Source organism: Dendropsophus ebraccatus, chromosome 15, assembly GCF_027789765.1.
Source record: "Dendropsophus ebraccatus isolate aDenEbr1 chromosome 15, aDenEbr1.pat, whole genome shotgun sequence".
Taxonomy (NCBI): Eukaryota; Metazoa; Chordata; class Amphibia; order Anura; family Hylidae; genus Dendropsophus; species Dendropsophus ebraccatus.
In genome coordinates, this window is record NC_091468.1 from 2,289,563 (window position 1) to 2,307,592 (window position 18,030).

Genomic DNA, 18,030 nt, shown 5'->3' on the forward strand with positions numbered 1-18,030 from the left:
GAACAACCTTTGCAAGATCTGTTCTTAATGCGGACGTAATAAATAACCCGCCCATTGGGGATAATGCTTGCTAATTCCCCATATGTTGTGATGCCAATGGGACGTAAGGGAAGCTAAAATTATTATGTTAATTTGTTTTCCCTAAGACCCATTGGCATCACAAGACTCCCTCCCTGTGTTTTATGTTTCTTTATAATTAGACTGAGGTCTAGGGGGAGGTGGAGCCTATTTATACCTCATGGAGGAGGGGATTAAAATTTAATTGTTATTTTTTCATTAAATATTCCTTCGTCCCAGGGGCTCGCAGGGGCGAATTTACCCCATATGTTGTGATGCCAATGGGTCTTAGGGAAAACAAATTAACATAATAATTTTAGCATCTGTACAGAGCAGGAGGCTGGCTGGAGAACCCATCCAAGTCCATAGGGCAGAGCTGTAATACCAGACATGGGAAGGAGAGAAACGCTGTTTGTGGAGATTCATCCCTTCAAGCCAGATTAACCCGGTTATGGCTTCCCCCCCAATAGATGTGATGTCACAGGAAGAGGAGGGTCAACATCTGTATCGTTGGATACCCTCACAATGGAGAGAGGTGGAGTAACAACTTTAGTCTCCCCCCCAGGATGAGTATAAGCAGAGTCTTACACCAGAAGCTTCATATAAACGTTTACTGACGCCGCCCGCTCACTCAGATCCTTCTACATTAATATTTAGCTTAAAAAGAGGAAATCACATGAACAACCATTAAATAAATAAATCACGTGGGCCTACAAGGGGTTAATGTTTCCCCAGAGCTCTGCCCCCTCGGTAAAAAAAAAAAAGTATACCCCTCCTGCTCCAGTGAAGCATGCTGGGACTTGTAGTTTGGTGGTGGTAGCTCAGAAGATGATCACAAGTTCATTGGGTTGATTCCTCACGATGGCGGCTGCCCTCAGAGGGTGGGACCAGTAAGACACTGACCCCCACCCCAAGGTGCCGCACACAGAGCACTAGCGCGTCAGTCCAGGAATGTCTGCTTAGTGAATTGATCTGACCCCCATGGGGGGGAGGATAGAGCCACAGCTGGAGGACGATCAGTCACCAGCAGCCTCTGCTCTTCACTGATCCTGAGGTGGTGAGTACCTCCATGCTGCTGAAATCTCAACTCATGGCTGAAATAATGCCGGGAGTGACTCTACGCAGCCACCCAGGATGTCATCCTCGCTCACGACAGGCCGCGATTTCTTCCGGAACAGAGATGGAAGATTTCGGATATGAACTTCTTTCCGAAACTGCTCCCCCAAAGGTTTCTATAAAAGAGAAGAAAAATCACACATTGGAGGGCAGGTGACCCATGACCCCTACATACTGCCACACTGTACTGATCACAGGATATTATAACAACGCTGTGTCATATACCGCCATCATGTACACTGTCCTATACATTTTTTTACACTGATCTCCTCCTCACCCCGATGCAGCCGGATAGGAGACGCCTGAACTGCTCCTTCTGCCGTTTCTCTCCTTGTTTCTGCACTGGGAATAGAAGTCTACCGTCAAACAGCTGCAGAGCGTCGTGCTGCACGTCGGGGATCTGCTCCATCACCACCCGCAGCTCAGGCACCTGAGAACGCTAAAGGAGGAGGCTATCATTAGGGGGCACTCTGCTGGTGGCAACTCAGGCCTCAAAGGGCGGCTCTTACTAGGGTGGTGTAGATCTGGAACGCCAGGTTCACCAGGGCACTGTTACATGCCTCATGCTGACCATGGATCTGCAGCCCCCGCAGGACATTGGAGAAAAAGCAGATGGCAGCTTCAGAGGGCAAAGAACTGGAGACCACCTGAGGGGGCAAGAAGAGGAGAGTGTCAGCAAAAAAAAGAGGAGGGCAAGGAGAGGGTCAGCGAAAAGGAGAGGAGGGCGAGGATAGGGTCAGCAAAAAGGAGAGGAGGGCGAGGAGAGGGTCAGCGAATAGGAGAGGAGGGCGAGGAGAGGGTCAGCGAAAAGGAGAGGAGGGCGAGGAGAGGGTCAGCGAAAAGAGGAGGGTGAGGATAGGGTCAGCAAAAAGGAGAGGAGGGCGAGGAGAGGGTCAGCGAAAAGAAGAGGGCAAGGAGAGGGTCAGCGAAAAGAAGAGGGCAAGGAGAGGGTCAGCAAAAAGAGGAGGGGGGGCAAGGAGAGGGTCAGCAAAAAGAGGAGGGAGGGCAAGGAGAGGGTCAGCGAAAAGAAGTGGAGGAGGGCGTGGAGAGGGTCAGCAAAAAGAAGGAGGGCGAGGAGAAGGCCAACAAAAAGTGGAGGAGGGCGGGGAGAGGGTCAGCAAGAAGGAGGGCAAAGAGAGGGTCAGCGAAAAGAGGAGGGGGGTGAGGAGAAGGCCAACGAAAAGCAGAGGAGGGTGAGGAGAGGGTCAGCAAAAAGAAGGGGAGGGCGAGGAGAGGTTAAACAAAAAGGAGGGTGGGGATAGGGTCAGTGAAAAGAAGGGGAGGGCGAGGAGAGGGTCAACAAAAAGGAGAGGAGGGCGAGGAGAGGGTCAGCGAAACGGAGAGGAGGAGGGCGGGGACATGGTCAGCAAAAAGGAGGGCAAGGAGAAGGCCAACTAAAAGAAGTGGAGGAGGGTGAGGACAGGGTCAGTGAAAAGAAGTTGGGAGGGCGGGGAGAGGGTCAGCAAAAAGAAGAGGAGGGCAAGGAGGAGAGGATCAGCAAAAAGAAGGGGAGGGGCAAGGAGAGGGTCAGCGAAAAGGGGAGGAGGGCTAGGATAGGGTCAGCGAAAAGAAGTGGAGGAGGAGGGCAGGTAGAGGGTCAGGGAAAAGGAGAAGGCGTCGAGGAGAGGGTCAGCAAAAAGAAGAGAGGGCACTGCACCTGCTTGAGTAGGGGCCAGCACAGCTGGGCGGCGGCCTTCTGACAGGCGGGTGTGTCCATCCAGAAGAGCGGACTGTATGCGCTAATCAGCAATGTGGTGGACATCTCCTGAAAGGGGCGATGATAGAACAGGTTATGTACAGTGCCAACCCCCCACCCAAAGGGGACCCAGACCGTCACCTAACTCCCTCAGACAACTGGTGGGATTGGTTAAGGTCATCAGGGGGCGCCCTCACCTCATGAGACATCAGGAACTTCCCGAGTTCTGTCAGTTCCAGTGATCCTACAGCCACAGAGTCCACGCTCATCATGTCTTCATCTGTGGTGAAGGTCGGGAGGTGAGACAAAAACCCAGGAACACCGAGACAACACTTAGAACCCCTCCCCGGCCACCAACAATCAGAGCCTCTTACATTTTCATTGAAACTGTTGCCACCCAGCGCCCACCACCCAGGACCCCTCCCGTCTCCCCCAGCGCCCACCACCCAGGACCCCTCCCGTCTCCCCCAGCGCCCACCACCCAGGACCCCTCCCGTCTCCCCCAGCGCCCACCACCCAGGACCCCTCCCGTCTCCCCCCGCGCCCACCACCCAGGACCCCTCCAGTCTCCCCCAGCGCCCACCACCCAGGACCCCTCCCGTCTCCCCCAGCGCCCCCCACCCAGGACCCCTCCCGTCTCCCCCAGCGCCCACCCCCCAGGACCCCTCCCGTCTCCCCCAGCGCCCACCACCCAGGACCCCTCCCGTCTCCCCCAGCGCCCACCACCCAGGACCCCTCCCGTCTCCCCCAGCGCCCACCACCCAGGACCCCTCCCGTCTCCCCCAGCGCCCACCACCCAGGACCCCTCCCGTCTCCCCCAGCGCCCACCACCCAGGACCCCTCCAGTCTCCCCCAGCGCCCACCACCCAGGACCCCTCCAGTCTCCCCCAGCGCCCACCACCCAGGACCCCTCCAGTCTCCCCTAGCACCCACCCCCCAGCTCTGTGCAGCTTCATGACATAAGGGGCAGCTGGGAGTGGTAAAGGCGCTGCGCTCAGTCAGTGTCCTGCAGGAACCTCACCCTCAGCGTCAACCTGAGCCGGAACGCGCACATCGTCCACCGCAGCATTACCTGCCGATCCGTCTGAGCTCTTCTTAGCGACACAGCAGACAACTGTGGGCAAACAGAGGAGAGGGGTCAGTATACAGCGGGTGCTGGAGGGGAGGGGTCAGTATACAGCGGGTGCTGGAGGGGAGGGGTCAGTATACAGCGGGTGCTGGAGGGGAGGGGTCAGTATACAGCGGGTGCTGGAGGGGAGGGGTCAGTATACAGCGGGTGCTGGAGGGGAGGGGTCAGTATACAGCGGGTGCTGGAGGGGAGGGGGCAGTATACAGCGGGTGCTGGAGGGGAGGGGGCAGTAAACAGCGGGTGCTGGAGGGGAGGGGGCAGTATACAGCGGGTAATGGAGGGGAGGGGGCAGTATACAGCGGGTAATGGAGGGGGCAGTATACAGCAGGTGATGGAGGGGGCAGTATACAGCGGGTAATGGAGGGGAGGGGGCAGTATACAGCGGGTAATGGAGGGGGCAGTATACAGCAGGTGATGGAGGGGGCAGTATACAGCGGGTAATGGAGGGGAGGGGGCAGTATACAGCGGGTAATGGAGGGGGCAGTATAGAACACTCATATAGAACTCGCCGATCAGATCCACCATCTCCCGGGTCAGCAGCCGCACCACCTCCACCTCCATGATCTCCGTTGACTCCGTGTTCAGCTCTGTGTAATCCGCCTCACTGCAGAGAGACAAGAGCTGTAATCACCACACCGCATCAAAGGCCAGCAACTCACGGGTTAAAGAGGTTGTCTGGGAAGAGACAGGGTCTTACCTGCCCCCCGGCACTCACCTCTACGTCTAATGTCATTAGATCACACTAAAAATATCCAAAACCTCACAAGTCTCATCCCATATAACCTAGTCATGTCTCATCCTCCAGAGCTGCACTCACTATTCTGCTCTTACATCATGTCTCATCCTCCAGAGCTGCACTCACTATTCTGCTCTTACAACAGGTCTCATCCTCCAGAGCTGCACTCACTATTCTGCTCTTACATCATGTCTCATCCTCCAGAGCTGCACTCACTATTCTGCTGTTACATCATATGTCTCATCCTCCAGAGCTGCACTCACTATTCTGCTCTTACATCATGTCTCATCCTCCATAGCTGCACTCACTATTCTGCTCTTACAACAGGTCTCATCCTCCAGAGCTGCACTCACTCTTCTGCTCTTACATCATGTCTCATCCTCCAGAGCTGCACTCACTATTCTGCTCTTACATCATGTCTCATCCCCCAGAGCTGCACTCACTATACTGCTATTACATCATGTCTCATCCTCAAGAGCTGCACTCACTATTCTGCTGTTACATCATGTCTCATCCTCAAGAGCTGCACTCACTATACTGCTATTACATCATGTCTCATCCCCCAGAGCTGCACTCACTATACTGCTATTACATCATGTCTCATCCTCCAGAGCTGCACTCACTATTCTGCCAATACATCATGTCTCATCCTCCAGAGCTGCACTCACTATTCTGCTGTTACATCATGTCTCATCCTCCAGAGCTGCACTTACTATTCTGCTGTTACATCCTGTCTCACTATGTGATCAGTTGTCTTCTCCTGCACTCACCTTGCCAGCCACTTCTGCGACAGCCTCTGGAAGGTAAAGTGACAATGGTCAGTGGGGTGGGGCGTAGTGGGGTAGGCGGGGCATCTGCAGTGTATATTTAGTGTACCTGTTGCAGGAAGCTTAAGAGGGGCCCCAGGATTGGTCCCAGGAGGCTCTCATACTTGTCAGGGGGACAGAAAAGGATCAGCGGCTTTACAAACGATCGTTGCCACCAAGTTAAGGAGGCAATGCAGTGCCAATGTGCCCGCTGTGCCCTCCGCCCCCATCCCCCTTCCCCCCCGCACTCTACCCCCACTGTGCCCACTGCCCCCCCCTCCCGCCCGCTCTGCCCCCCCCCTCCCGCCCGCCGTACTCCACCCCCAGAAAGGATATGTAACATCGGCCTAAGGCGGAAGTCAGGGATGTTGTCAAGGTTGTAGAAGGCGGAGTTCACGAGACGCAGCGCCAATCCGGGGATTGAGTAATAATCCTGCTGCAATGCCGGCCCAAGGCCCCTCAGAATCTGACAACTGCAATGGGAAGACCATGTGGGGTCAGGAAGAAGAGGAGAGGATGGAGGAGGAAGACAATATGGAGGAGCAGGAGGAGAAGGGGGCAGGAGAGAATGGAGGAGGAAAATGAGAGGGCAGGAGAGGATGGAGAAGAGGGCAGAGGAGGATGGAGAAGAGGGCAGGAAAGGGAAGGAGAGGATGGAGGAGGAAGAGGATGGAGAAGGGGGCAGGAGAGGGAAGGAGGAGAGGGGCAAGAAAGGATGAAGAGGAGAGGATGGAGAAGAGAAAATGGAGCAGGAGGAGGAGCAGGGGATAGGAGAAGATGGAGGAGTGTCAGGAAAGGAGGAGGAGGCAGCAGAGGTTGGAAGAGTGGCGGCGGATGGAAGAAAAGGATGGAGGAGGAGTAGGGGGCAGGAGAGTCGGGAGAGCACGGCGAATGAGGAGAAGGAGGGGCAGCGGGGGATGATGATGATGATGGGGTAACACTTGGGGAGATGCAGCGGGCGATGATGATGATGGGGTAACACTTGGGGAGGGGCAGCGGGGGATGATGATGATGATGATGGGGTAACACTTGGGGAGGGGCAGCGGGCGATGATGATGATGATGCGGTAACACTTGGGGAGGGGCAGCGGGGGATGATGATGATGATGCGGTAACACTTGGGGAGGGGCAGCGGGGATGATGATGATGGGGTAACACTTGGGGAGGGGCAGCAGGGGATGATGATGATGGGGTAACACTTGGGGAGGGGCAGCGGGGGATGATGATGCGGTAACACTTGGGGAGGGGCAGCGGGGGATGATGATGATGCGGTAACACTTGGGGAGGGGCAGCGGGGGATGATGATGATGCGGTAACACTTGGGGAGGGGCAGCGGGGGATGATGATGGGGTAACACTTGGGGAGGGGCAGCGGGGGATGATTATGATGATGCGGTAACACTTGGGGAGGGGCAGCGGGGGATGATGATGCGGTAACACTTGGGGAGGGGCAGCGGGGGATGATGATGATGTAACACTTGGGGAGGGGCAGCGGGGGATGATGATGATGCGGTAACACTTGGGGAGGGGCAGCGGGGGATGATGATGATGATGGGGTAACACTTGGGGAGGGGCAGCGGGGGATGATGATGATGCGGTAACACTTGGGGAGGGGCAGCGGGGGATGATGATGATGCGGTAACACTTGGGGAGGGCAGCGGGGGATGATTATGATGATGGGGTAACACTTGGGGAGGGGCAGCGGGGGATGATGATGATGATGCGGTAACACTTGGGGAGGGGCAGCGGGGGATGATGATGATGATGCGGTAACACTTGGGGAGGGGCAGCAGGGTATGATGATTATGATGATGCAGTATCACTTGGGGAGGGGCAGCGGGGGATGATGATGATGATGATGCGGTAACACTTGGGGAGGGGCAGCGGGGGATGATGATGATGCGGTAACACTTGGGGAGGGGCAGCGGGGGATGATGATGGGGTAACACTTGGGGAGGGGCAGCGGGGGATGATGATGGGGTAACACTTGGGGAGGGGCAGCGGGGGATGATGATGATGATGCGGTAACACTTGGGGAGGGGCAGCGGGGGATGATGATGATGATGCGGTAACACTTGGGGAGGGGCAGCGGGGGATGATGATGATGATGCGGTAACACTTGGGGAGGGGCAGCGGGGGATGATGATGATGCGGTAACACTTAGGGAGGGGCAGCAGGGGATGAGGATTATGATGATGCGGTAACACTTGGGGAGGGGCAGCGGGCGATGATGATGATGATGCGGTAACACTTGGGGAGGGGCAGCGGGGATGATGATGATGATGCGGTAACACTTGGGGAGGGGCAACGGGGGATGATGATGATGATGATGCGGTAACACTTGGGGAGGGGCAGCGGGGGATGATGATGATGATGATGTGGTAACACTTGGGGAGGGGAAGCGGGGGATGATGATGATGATGCGGTAACACTTGGGGAGGGTCAGCGGGGGATGATGATGATGCGGTAACACCTGGGCAGCTCACCAGCAGTCATGGATGGAACAGAAGAATCCCTGCATCCTCTCCAGCTCACTCTTGTACACTGGAGAGTCATAGGCATCCAGGAGCGGAGACGTCATCCCTGCAATATCAGCACAACCTGCGTGTTACCAGGAGGGGGCGCCAACCTAACACAACCATATAAGAGGTCACAGGCGCTGCACCCATAACCTGCCCCCACACACAGTGGTAACACTAGATGGCGCCATCATTACGCTCACCCAGAATGCTCTTCTTCTCTCCTTCCGTCATGTCCAGGGTCTTTAGGTAGAAGTCTCCCATTTTCTGGACGACTTCTGGAAGGTACAAACTGTTGAACGTCCTAAAGGGAGGATGAGACGAGTGAGTTTGGGCACAGGAGACAGGGAGCAGCATGAGAGAGACAGCGCATGACAGCCACTCACCTGACCAGGCTCAGCAGACTGTCCAGAACCTTCAGCACCTCCTCACTGCAGGGGTTGCGGTAGATCGGGGCCCCGGAGGTGGAGTACCCCACAACATACCCTCCGGCTTTAGCCTGCTCAGGGTTACTGGGCCAACGGGCTCGCCTCAACACTGCCTCCAGCGAGTACAGGCAGAAGCTCAGCTGCAACACAAGACGTAGGCATCCTAATGAGGGTGAGCCGACAGAAGCTGAACAAGGAAGGGGGTGATGGTGATATAGGCAGGCCACATGTTGGGGGGTGATGGCGACATAGGCAGGCCTCATGGTGAGGGGGTTATGCAGATGGGACATATTGGGGGGGGGATATAGGCAGGCCACATGTTGGGGGGTGATGGCGATATAGGCAGGCCTCATGGTGAGGGGGTTATGCAGATGGGACATATTGGGGGGGGGATATAGGCAGGCCACATGTTGGGGGGGGTGATGGCGATATAGGCAGGCCACATGGTGAAGGGGTTATGCAGATGGGACATATTGGGGGGGGGGGATATAGGCAGGCCACATGTTGGGGGGGTGATGGAGATATAGGCAGGCCACATGGTGCGGGGGTTATGCAGGTGGGACATATTGGGGGGGGGGGGTGATGCAAGCGGGAGTGGCTGTGGTGCAAGCAGGTCACGTGGAGTGGTGGTGGTGATGCAGGCAGATCACAAGGGGGGGGGTGCAGGCCAATAATTGGAAGGAGGGGGAGGTGATGCAGGTGGGTCACATGATGGGTGGGGGGGTTGGAGCAGGCAGGTCATATGGTGTGGGTGGGTCACGACGGGACACTAACTCGGCTGCGGTTCCCCTTGCACTGACTCTCGGAATCTTCTTTTTCTCCTCTTAAGACATTGACTCCCAGATAAGAGATGAGATTGTGGGGACTGGAGATTGCTCTGGAGACGAGACATCAGGATCAGCTAGAGACACAAAAACAACCACAAATCCCAGCAATCCCGGCTCCTCAACACAGCAAAATCATAGTGATTGTGTCCTGCAAGGGCTTGGGGGAAGCTCTGGGGTTAGTGACAGGGTCCCTTACCTCTGCAGCTCCTCAGAGGACCACAATGACAGTGCGGGGCCCAACATGTGCACCAAGAAGCTGCGCTGACGTTCATAGTCCCGGAACTGGTTACTGATCAGCACCTGCGCCTCCAGCATGGGGTACTTCTCCATCTGTGACAGCCGCTCCTCCTGCAGCAGCAGCATGGCCTGTGTGCACAGCAGATCAAGGTGCGGCTGCAGGGAGGAGAGAACAATTACCCTCAACATCTGCCCAGATCCCTCGCCGCAGCCCCACCGGATCCCCCCCCAATATTTCCTGCAGCAGCCCCACCAGATCCCCCTCATCCACCACCACAGCCCCACCGGATCCCCCTCATCCACCGCCACAGCCCCACCAGATCCACCTCATCCCCTGCTGCAGCCCGACCAGAGCCCCCTTATCCCCCGCCACAGCCCCACCAGAGCCCCCTTATCCCCCGCCACAGCCCCACCAGAGCCCCCTTATCCCCCGCCACAGCCCCACCAGAGCCCCCTTATCCCCTGCCACAGCCCCACCAGAGCCCCCTTATCCCCTGCCACAGCCCCACCAGATCCACCTCATCCCCTGCTGCAGCCCGACCAGAGCCCCCTTATCCCCCGCCACAGCCCCACCAGAGCCCCCTTATCCCCCGCCACAGCCCCACCAGAGCCCCCTTATCCCCCGCCACAGCCCCACCAGAGCCCCCTCATCCCCCGCCACAGCCCCACCAGAGCCCCCTTATCCCCCGCCACAGCCCCACCAGAGCCCCCTTATCCCCCGCCACAGCCCCACCAGAGCCCCCTTATCCCCCGCCACAGCCCCACCAGAGCCCCCTTATCCCCCGCCACAGCCCCACCAGATCCACCTCATCCCCTGCTGCAGCCCCATCACTCACCAGGACCAGATCTGGAGAGTCCCGGCAGATCTTAATAATGGAGGAGCAGGCGTGACGCCGCACGTTCTTCACTGCGCGACTCCGGGGCCCCTGACAGAAGACAAAACAATTAGTTACATTACAGAGACCCCCAGACGGGAAGCAGAGTACAGGTAGGGGGCCGGACAGTTACCTGGTTCTCAATGTCAAAGGTCACGGCTGAGAAGAGCTGCAAGGGAGCAACAGAGACTGGGGTCAGATTATCATCATCCATCACCGACCATCACACACGGGAGAGTGCGTCACACCTCAGAGGTTATACCGCCAGATCTCTCATGAGGTCATCACTTACCTTGTTGAGCACGGCAGACATGAGGTCGTCCACATACTGGATGAAGGGGAGGAGCAAAGAGAGGCTGGTGAGGGCGCAGGACAAGATGAAGGGGTCCGCAGTGTCAAAGGTCAGCACCCGCCGGAGCAGCTCCACTCCCCGCGACACTGGCAGCTCCTGTACATAAGAGTCACATATACAGAGTGTGTGTATATATATCTCCTCCTCTGTGTGTCAATATATATCTCCCCCTCCCTGTGTGTGTATCTATCTATTTTCCTCTGTGTGTGTATATATATATCCTCCTCAGTGTATATATATCTATTTATCTATCCCCCTCCCCGTGTGTATGTGTATATATATATATATATATATATATATATATATATATATATAATGTGTGTGTTTGTATGTATCCTCCTCAGTTTGTGTGTGTGTGTGTGTATGTGTATTTATATATATATATATATATATATATATATATATATATATATATATATATATATAATCTCGGGGTCTCCGGCGCCCTCACCTGTTTGGGCAGGGACCTGAGGGTCTGGCTTATCACACACTCACAGAAGAAGGTCATGGCCTCCCACTGGATGACGGACGGAGACGGGAGGCTGCACAGCCCGTCCCCCTTAGCTAGAAGACATAAGGAGAGCAGATGAATGGCACGGCCTGTACACCGGCAAACCACATGGCGCACGCCGCTGACATCACCACATACAGTTATTCATACCGGGCTCCACCGGGGCTGACAGCTGGAACTGCAGCCACTCCTCTGCCAGAGCGAAACCAGTCAGCGGGTCCAAGCGGCAGGCGGCACGCATCACGTCACCCATCATGGCCTTAAAATCTACAAGAGAGAAAACAAGGTCAGGGAAGGAGTCTGCAAATCCCCCGACCCCCCGGGACCCCTGCGTTCCCCTCTAGCACCCCCCCCCCCCCCCCCCCATGGCCTCCACATATCCCAGCCCCAGAGTTAATAAGGGTGAAAAAGACGAGTCCATCAAGTACAAACAGAAACCCTCAGGAGGCAGATGCAAATGCCCCATCACAGGGAGAAAGATTCCTTCCCGACACCACTATGGCCGAATATTCCTGCATCAGCGTCCGATCACATGTAACTTACTGCCCATAATATTATGTTTATAGAGAAGCGTCTTACGGTAAAGAATATAGAGAGTTCCATATTGTCCCTGCTCTTACAGTAAAGAATATAAAGAGTTCCATAGTCTCACTGCTCTTGCAGCAAATATAGAGTTTCATAGTCTCACTACTCTTACGGTAAAGAATATAAAGAACTGCTCTGTGCCGCGCTTCCCGCTCCCTCCCTGCGGCGGTTCCCGCTCTTTCTGTGCCGCGGTTCCTGGGATTGTTATCATCCATCATGGAGGCCGTTTCATGGGCACTATGACACACCAGGCCGTACAATCAGCCGGCCTTCCGTCCTGGAACAGGAGAAACTCCGCCTTGGACGGAAAAATCTCTCTTCCTCCCTTAGGGTCCTATTACACGGCCAGATCATAAACTGGAAACCAGCGCCACTCTGCTGGATCAGTTCTTGTTTACCGAGCAATTACATGGCCGACTATCGGGCAGCAAGGGCTGCATAATATCTATCTATCTATATCTATATATATACAGTGGTGCCTTGGATTACGAACATAATTCGTTCCGGACCGTGCTTGTAATCCAAATCCACTATTAAACCAAATCAAATTTTCCCATAAGAAATCATTGAAATGCAGACAATTGGTTCCACACCCCAAAAATAATGATTTATTATTCTGAATAACAGGTAAAACAGATGAAAAACATTCAGAAGCAGCAGAATCTGTGATATTATAAGTTACTGTACAGTAATGGAGAGGATGGGAAACACAAGGGCGGACAGAGACTGCAGGGAGCAGGAAGGAATGAGCAGGGCAGATGTGGGCACATACATGCAGCGCTCTCTGTCCGGGGAGAAAGGGGTTACAGCTATGGAGAGATTACCTCCACAGTCCTGTCCCCTGATGTAAGCCCCAGCCTGAAGTGATCTGCTATGATGGAAGGTGAGGGAGACTTCCTGGGTCAGAGTACAGGGCTGTAGACCCCGCTATGCAGACCATGCCCCTCCCCCACTCCCCCTCCCACCCAGGACAGGGAGCTCTTACACCAAAGCAATGCTCTTACACCAAGTCACAGTTTTGAAAAACTGTGAGCTCTTAAACCAAAACGCTCTTAAACCAAGTTACCACTATATATATATATATATATATATATATATATACACACATATATACATACACACACACACATATATATATCGTTAGGGACGGGGGTCTCCGTCAGCCTATGGAGAATATGACAGAGCAGGTGCGTGTATACGGAGACATTGGATCATTCTCAGTTCTGGAGACAGTTTGCTGCAGTAAAGGGGTTGAATAATTTTTATCACACTCAGCCATCACACAGAGCCGCCATCACACAGAGCCGCCATCACACGCAGCCGCCATCACACAGAGCCGCCATCACACAGAGCCGCCATCACACGCAGCCGCCATCACACAGAGCCGCCATCACACAGAGCCGCCATCACACAGAGCCGCCATCACACAGAGCCGCCATCACACAGAGCCGCCATCACACAGAGCCGCCATCACACAGAGCCGCCATCACACAGAGCCGCCATCACACTCAGCTATTACACAGAGCCGCCATCACACAGAGCCGCCATCACACTCAGCTATTACACAGAGCCGCCATCACACAGAGCCGCCATCACACGCAGCTATTACACAGAGCCGCCATCACACAGAGCCGCCATCACACGCAGCTATTACACAGAGCCGCCATCACACAGAGCCGCCATCACACAGAGCCGCCATCACACAGAGCCGCCATCACACAGAGCCGCCATCACACAGAGCCGCCATCACACAGAGCCGCCATCACACTCAGCTATTACACAGAGCCGCCATCACACAGAGCCGCCATCACACTCAGCTATTACACAGAGCCGCCATCACACAGAGCCGCCATCACACGCAGCTATTACACAGAGCCGCCATCACACAGAGCCGCCATCACACACAGCTATTACACAGAGCCGCCATTACACAGAGCCGCCATCACACACAGCTATTACACAGAGCCGCCATCACACAGAGCCGCCATCACACACAGCTATTACACAGAGCCGCCATCACACACAGCTATTACATGTACGCGCCCAACACCTGATGTTTTTAGGAGTGATAATCTTCCTGAGCACGGACAACTTCCCAAGAACGTGTGAAGCTACCCTAAGAGTAACTTGGTTTAGGAGCGTTTTGCAAAAAGAGCTCACAGTTTTTCAAAATAGTGACTTGGTGTAAGAACATTGCTTTGGTGTAAGAGCTCCCTGTACTGGGTGGGAGGGGGAGTGGGGGAGGGGCATGGTCTGCATAGCGGGGTCTACAGCCCTGTACTCTGACCCAGGAAGTCTCCCTCATCTTCCAATCATAGCAGATCCACTTCAGGCTGGGGCTTACATCAGGGGACAGGACTGTGGAGGTAATCTCTCCATATCTGTAACCCTTCTCTCCCCGGACAGAGAGCGCTGTATGTATGTGCCCACATCTGCCCTGCTCATTCCTTCCTGCTCCCTGCAGTCTCTGTCCGCCCTTGTGTTTCCCATCCTCTCCATTACTGTACAGTAACTTATATATCACATATCCAGCTGCTGTGTTATCAGGGTTATACAGTTACTATACATTATATACCACATGCTGATTGCTATACTGTACAGTAACTTATATATCACATATCCAGCTGCTGCTGTGTTACCAGGGTTATACAGTTACTATACATTATACACCACATGCTGCTATACTGTACAGTAACTTATATATCACATATCCAGCTGCTGTGTTATCAGGGTTATACAGTCACTATACATTATACACCACATGCTGCTATACTGTACAGTAACTTATATATCACATATCCAGCTGCTGCAGTGTTATCAGGGTTATACAGTTACTATACATTATACTCCACATGCTGCTATACTGTACAGTAACTTATATATCACATATCCAGCTGCTGCAGTGTTATCAGGGTTATACAGTTACTATACATTATATACCACATGCTGCTATACTGTACAGTAACTTATATATCACATATCCAGCTGCTGTGTTATCAGGGTTATACAGTTACTATACATTATATACCACATGCTGATATACCGTACAGTAACTTATATCACAGATTCAGCTTCTTATTGTTTCATCTCTTCTACATGTTATAATAATCAGTATATTTGGGGTGTGGAACCAATTGTCTGCAGATCAGTGATTTCTTATGTGGACATTTACTTTGGTATAAGAGTGATTTGGATTACAAGCGCGGTCCCAGAATGGATTATGCTCGTAATCCAAGGCACCTCTGTATATTGTTAGTGATGTCCGTGCAGCCCTTGCTGTGTGTGTGTATGTATATGTGTATATATATATATATATATAATATATATATATATATATATATATATATATATATATATATATATATATATATACACACGTCTTAATATATCTCACTTTACCTCAACCACATGTTACTATGACGGCTGCTGTCGGCACCCTAGAACCGTTCTTGTAGACTTGGAACTTTACTTTCTAATGGTGAAATGCACTATATTTTTATTATCTACATTCTATATACCAGTGGAGTAAGATTAAGTTACTATTGTCAATCCTGTTATATCGGCTATATATGTACACAAATTTGAATGGCTACTTTTTCTTTTGTACAAATATTCTTATTCTTCCCATTGTGGATTTTATATTATACAAAAACTCAATAAAATGTGTAAACATAAGAAAAAGAAAGGAAGCAGCAGTGCTCGCATTGAGTATAATGTCGGTGCCGGCAGACCTTAATCTCCAGCTCAGATTGTAGAGTATACATGCAGAGAATCCACGACACTCGCGCGTTACATCAAACGAAGAAACTGTGTTTATTACATCAAAGCAAAGTGCAACACGTCAAGCGCAACCTTTCTGTGGCTACATGCCACCATTTTCAAGAGCTTTTAAAGTGCTGTGGATTCTCTGCATAATATATATACAGTGGTACCTTGGTTTAAGTGTAACTTGGTTTAAGAGCTCACAGATTTTCCAAAATTGTGACTTGGTTTAAGAGCATTCCTTTGGTGTAAGAGCTCCCTGTACTGGGTGGGAGCAGGAGTAGAGCAGGGGCAGGGTCTGCATAGCGGGGTCTACAGCCCTGTACTCTGGCCCAGGAAGTCTCTCTCACCTTCCAAATCATAGCAGATCCACTTCAGGCTGGGGCTTACATCAGGGGACAGGACTGTGGAGGTAATCTCTCCATAGCTGTAACCCCTCTCTCCCCGGACAGAGAGCGCTGCATGTATGTGCCCACATCTGTCCTGCTCATTCCTTCATGCCCCCTGCAGTCTCTGTCCGCCCTTGTGTTTCCCATCCTCTCCATTACTGTACAGTAACTTATAATATCACAGATTCTGCTGTTTCTGAATGTTTGTTTCATCTGTTTTACCTGTTATTCAGAATAATAAATCATTATTTTGGGGGTGTGGAACCAATTGTCTGCATTTCTATGATTTCTTATGGGAAAATTTGCTTTGGTTTAAGAGTGGATTTGGATTACAAGCGCGGTCCCGGAACGAATTATGCTTGTAATCCAAGGCACCACTATATTATATATATACACACATATATATATATATATATATATACACATATATATATATACATATACACTCACCGGCCACTTTATTAGGTACACCTGTCCAACTGCACGTTACCACTTAATTTCTAATCAGCCAATCACATGGCGGCAACTCAGTGCATTTAGGCATGTAGACATGGTCAAGACAATCTCCTGCAGTTCAAACCGAGCATCAGTATGGGGAAGAAAGGTGATTTGAGGCCTTTGAACGTGGCATGGTTGTTGGTGCCAGAAGGGCTGGTCTGAGTATTTCAGAAACTGCTGATCTACTGGGATTTTCCCGCACAACCATCTCTAGGGTTTACAGAGAATGGTCCGAAAAAGAAAAACCATCCAGTGAGCGGCAGTTCTGTGGGCGGAAATGCCTTGTTGATGCCAGAGGTCAGAGGAGAATGGGCAGACTGGTTCCAGCTGATAGAAAGGCAACAGTGACTCAAATAGCCAACCGTTACAGCCAAGGTAGGCCATCTTATTTGTGATGCCCGTGCAGCCCTTGCTGCATATATATATATATTAGTGATGGCTGTGCAGTCCTCGTAAATAAAGTCGTACATAGCTCTCTACTCTCCCCAATGTCCTGTAGCTTTGATTGCTCCTGGCACTGTGTAAGGTCACAGGCCGCTCAGCCAATGCCCAGGACAGTGCCAGTCCCATTGGGGAGCGTGCACAGGTAGGTAGAAGCTTTTTTCCTCATTAGCTGATGATTGTTGACTATTACATGGAGTGAAAATCGTCCTGACTAGGGCCCCAAGTTGCACATTTGGAACAAAATCCCTGCACTCGCTTCCACAACGGCCTCTTCAGTTAGCAGGGCTGTGGAGTCGGAGTTAGTTTTGGCTGGAGTCGGAAAAAAATTTACCGACTCCAGCTTTAAAAAAAAAATCTTTAAAAAATGTAGAATTGAGTTTTGATATGAATTATACAAGTTTTGCTCATGAATATATATTATGAGCAACATTCTAATAGGACACTGGCCCTATTACATAAGGGTGGTCGGGGAATATATCAGTAATAGGACACTGGCCCTATTACATAAGGGTGGTCGGGGAATATATCAGTAATAGGACACTGGCCCTATTACATAAGGGTGGTCAGGGAATATATCAGTAATAGGACACTGGCCCTATTACATAAGGGTGGTCGGGGAATATATCAGTAATAGGACACTGGCCCTATTACATAAGGGTGGTCGGGGAATATATCAGTAATAGGACACTGGCCCTATTACATAAGGGTGGTCGGGGGATATATCAGTAATAGGACACTGGCCCTATTACATAAGGGTGGTCGGGGAATATATCAGTAATAGGACACTGGCCCTATTACATAAGGGTGGTCGGGGAATATATCAGTAATAGGACACTGGCCCTATTACATAAGGGTGGTCGGGGAATATATCAGTAATAGGACACTGGCCCTATTACATAAGGGTGGTCGGGGAATATATCAGTAATAGGACACTGGCCCTATTACATAAGGGTGGTCAGGGAATATATCAGTAATAGGACACTGGCCCTATTACATAAGGGTGGTCGGGGAATATATCAGTAATAGGACACTGGCCCTATTACATAAGGGTGGTCGGGGGATATA

At 52.2% G+C, this 18,030-nt stretch overlaps 1 protein-coding gene across 2 annotated transcripts in view; it reads right to left on the reverse strand.

Annotated features, from left to right (window-relative positions):
- Positions 1-382: 382 nt before the first annotated feature.
- Positions 383-18,030, reverse strand: part of XPO5 (exportin 5) — a 49,228-nt gene continuing 31,580 nt past the window's right edge. The window contains exons 13-32 of one of the 2 annotated variants that reach the window (XM_069954425.1): positions 11,426-11,554; positions 11,228-11,340; positions 10,717-10,872; positions 10,558-10,593; positions 10,386-10,475; positions 9,509-9,705; positions 9,260-9,362; positions 8,444-8,625; positions 8,261-8,361; positions 8,025-8,121; positions 5,877-6,013; positions 5,611-5,708; positions 5,505-5,530; positions 4,508-4,602; positions 3,891-3,983; positions 3,067-3,149; positions 2,831-2,938; positions 1,683-1,820; positions 1,451-1,612; positions 383-1,289 (exon numbers count right to left, since the gene is read on the reverse strand). In XM_069954425.1, coding sequence (XP_069810526.1) covers positions 1,146-1,289; positions 1,451-1,612; positions 1,683-1,820; positions 2,831-2,938; positions 3,067-3,149; positions 3,891-3,983; positions 4,508-4,602; positions 5,505-5,530; positions 5,611-5,708; positions 5,877-6,013; positions 8,025-8,121; positions 8,261-8,361; positions 8,444-8,625; positions 9,260-9,362; positions 9,509-9,705; positions 10,386-10,475; positions 10,558-10,593; positions 10,717-10,872; positions 11,228-11,340; positions 11,426-11,554 — 2,288 coding nt within the window. In that variant the 3' untranslated portion in view covers positions 383-1,145. The remainder of the gene's footprint in view (positions 1,290-1,450; positions 1,613-1,682; positions 1,821-2,830; positions 2,939-3,066; positions 3,150-3,890; positions 3,984-4,507; positions 4,603-5,504; positions 5,531-5,610; positions 5,709-5,876; positions 6,014-8,024; positions 8,122-8,260; positions 8,362-8,443; positions 8,626-9,259; positions 9,363-9,508; positions 9,706-10,385; positions 10,476-10,557; positions 10,594-10,716; positions 10,873-11,227; positions 11,341-11,425; positions 11,555-18,030) is intronic. The other variant, XM_069954426.1, reaches the window with a different exon arrangement.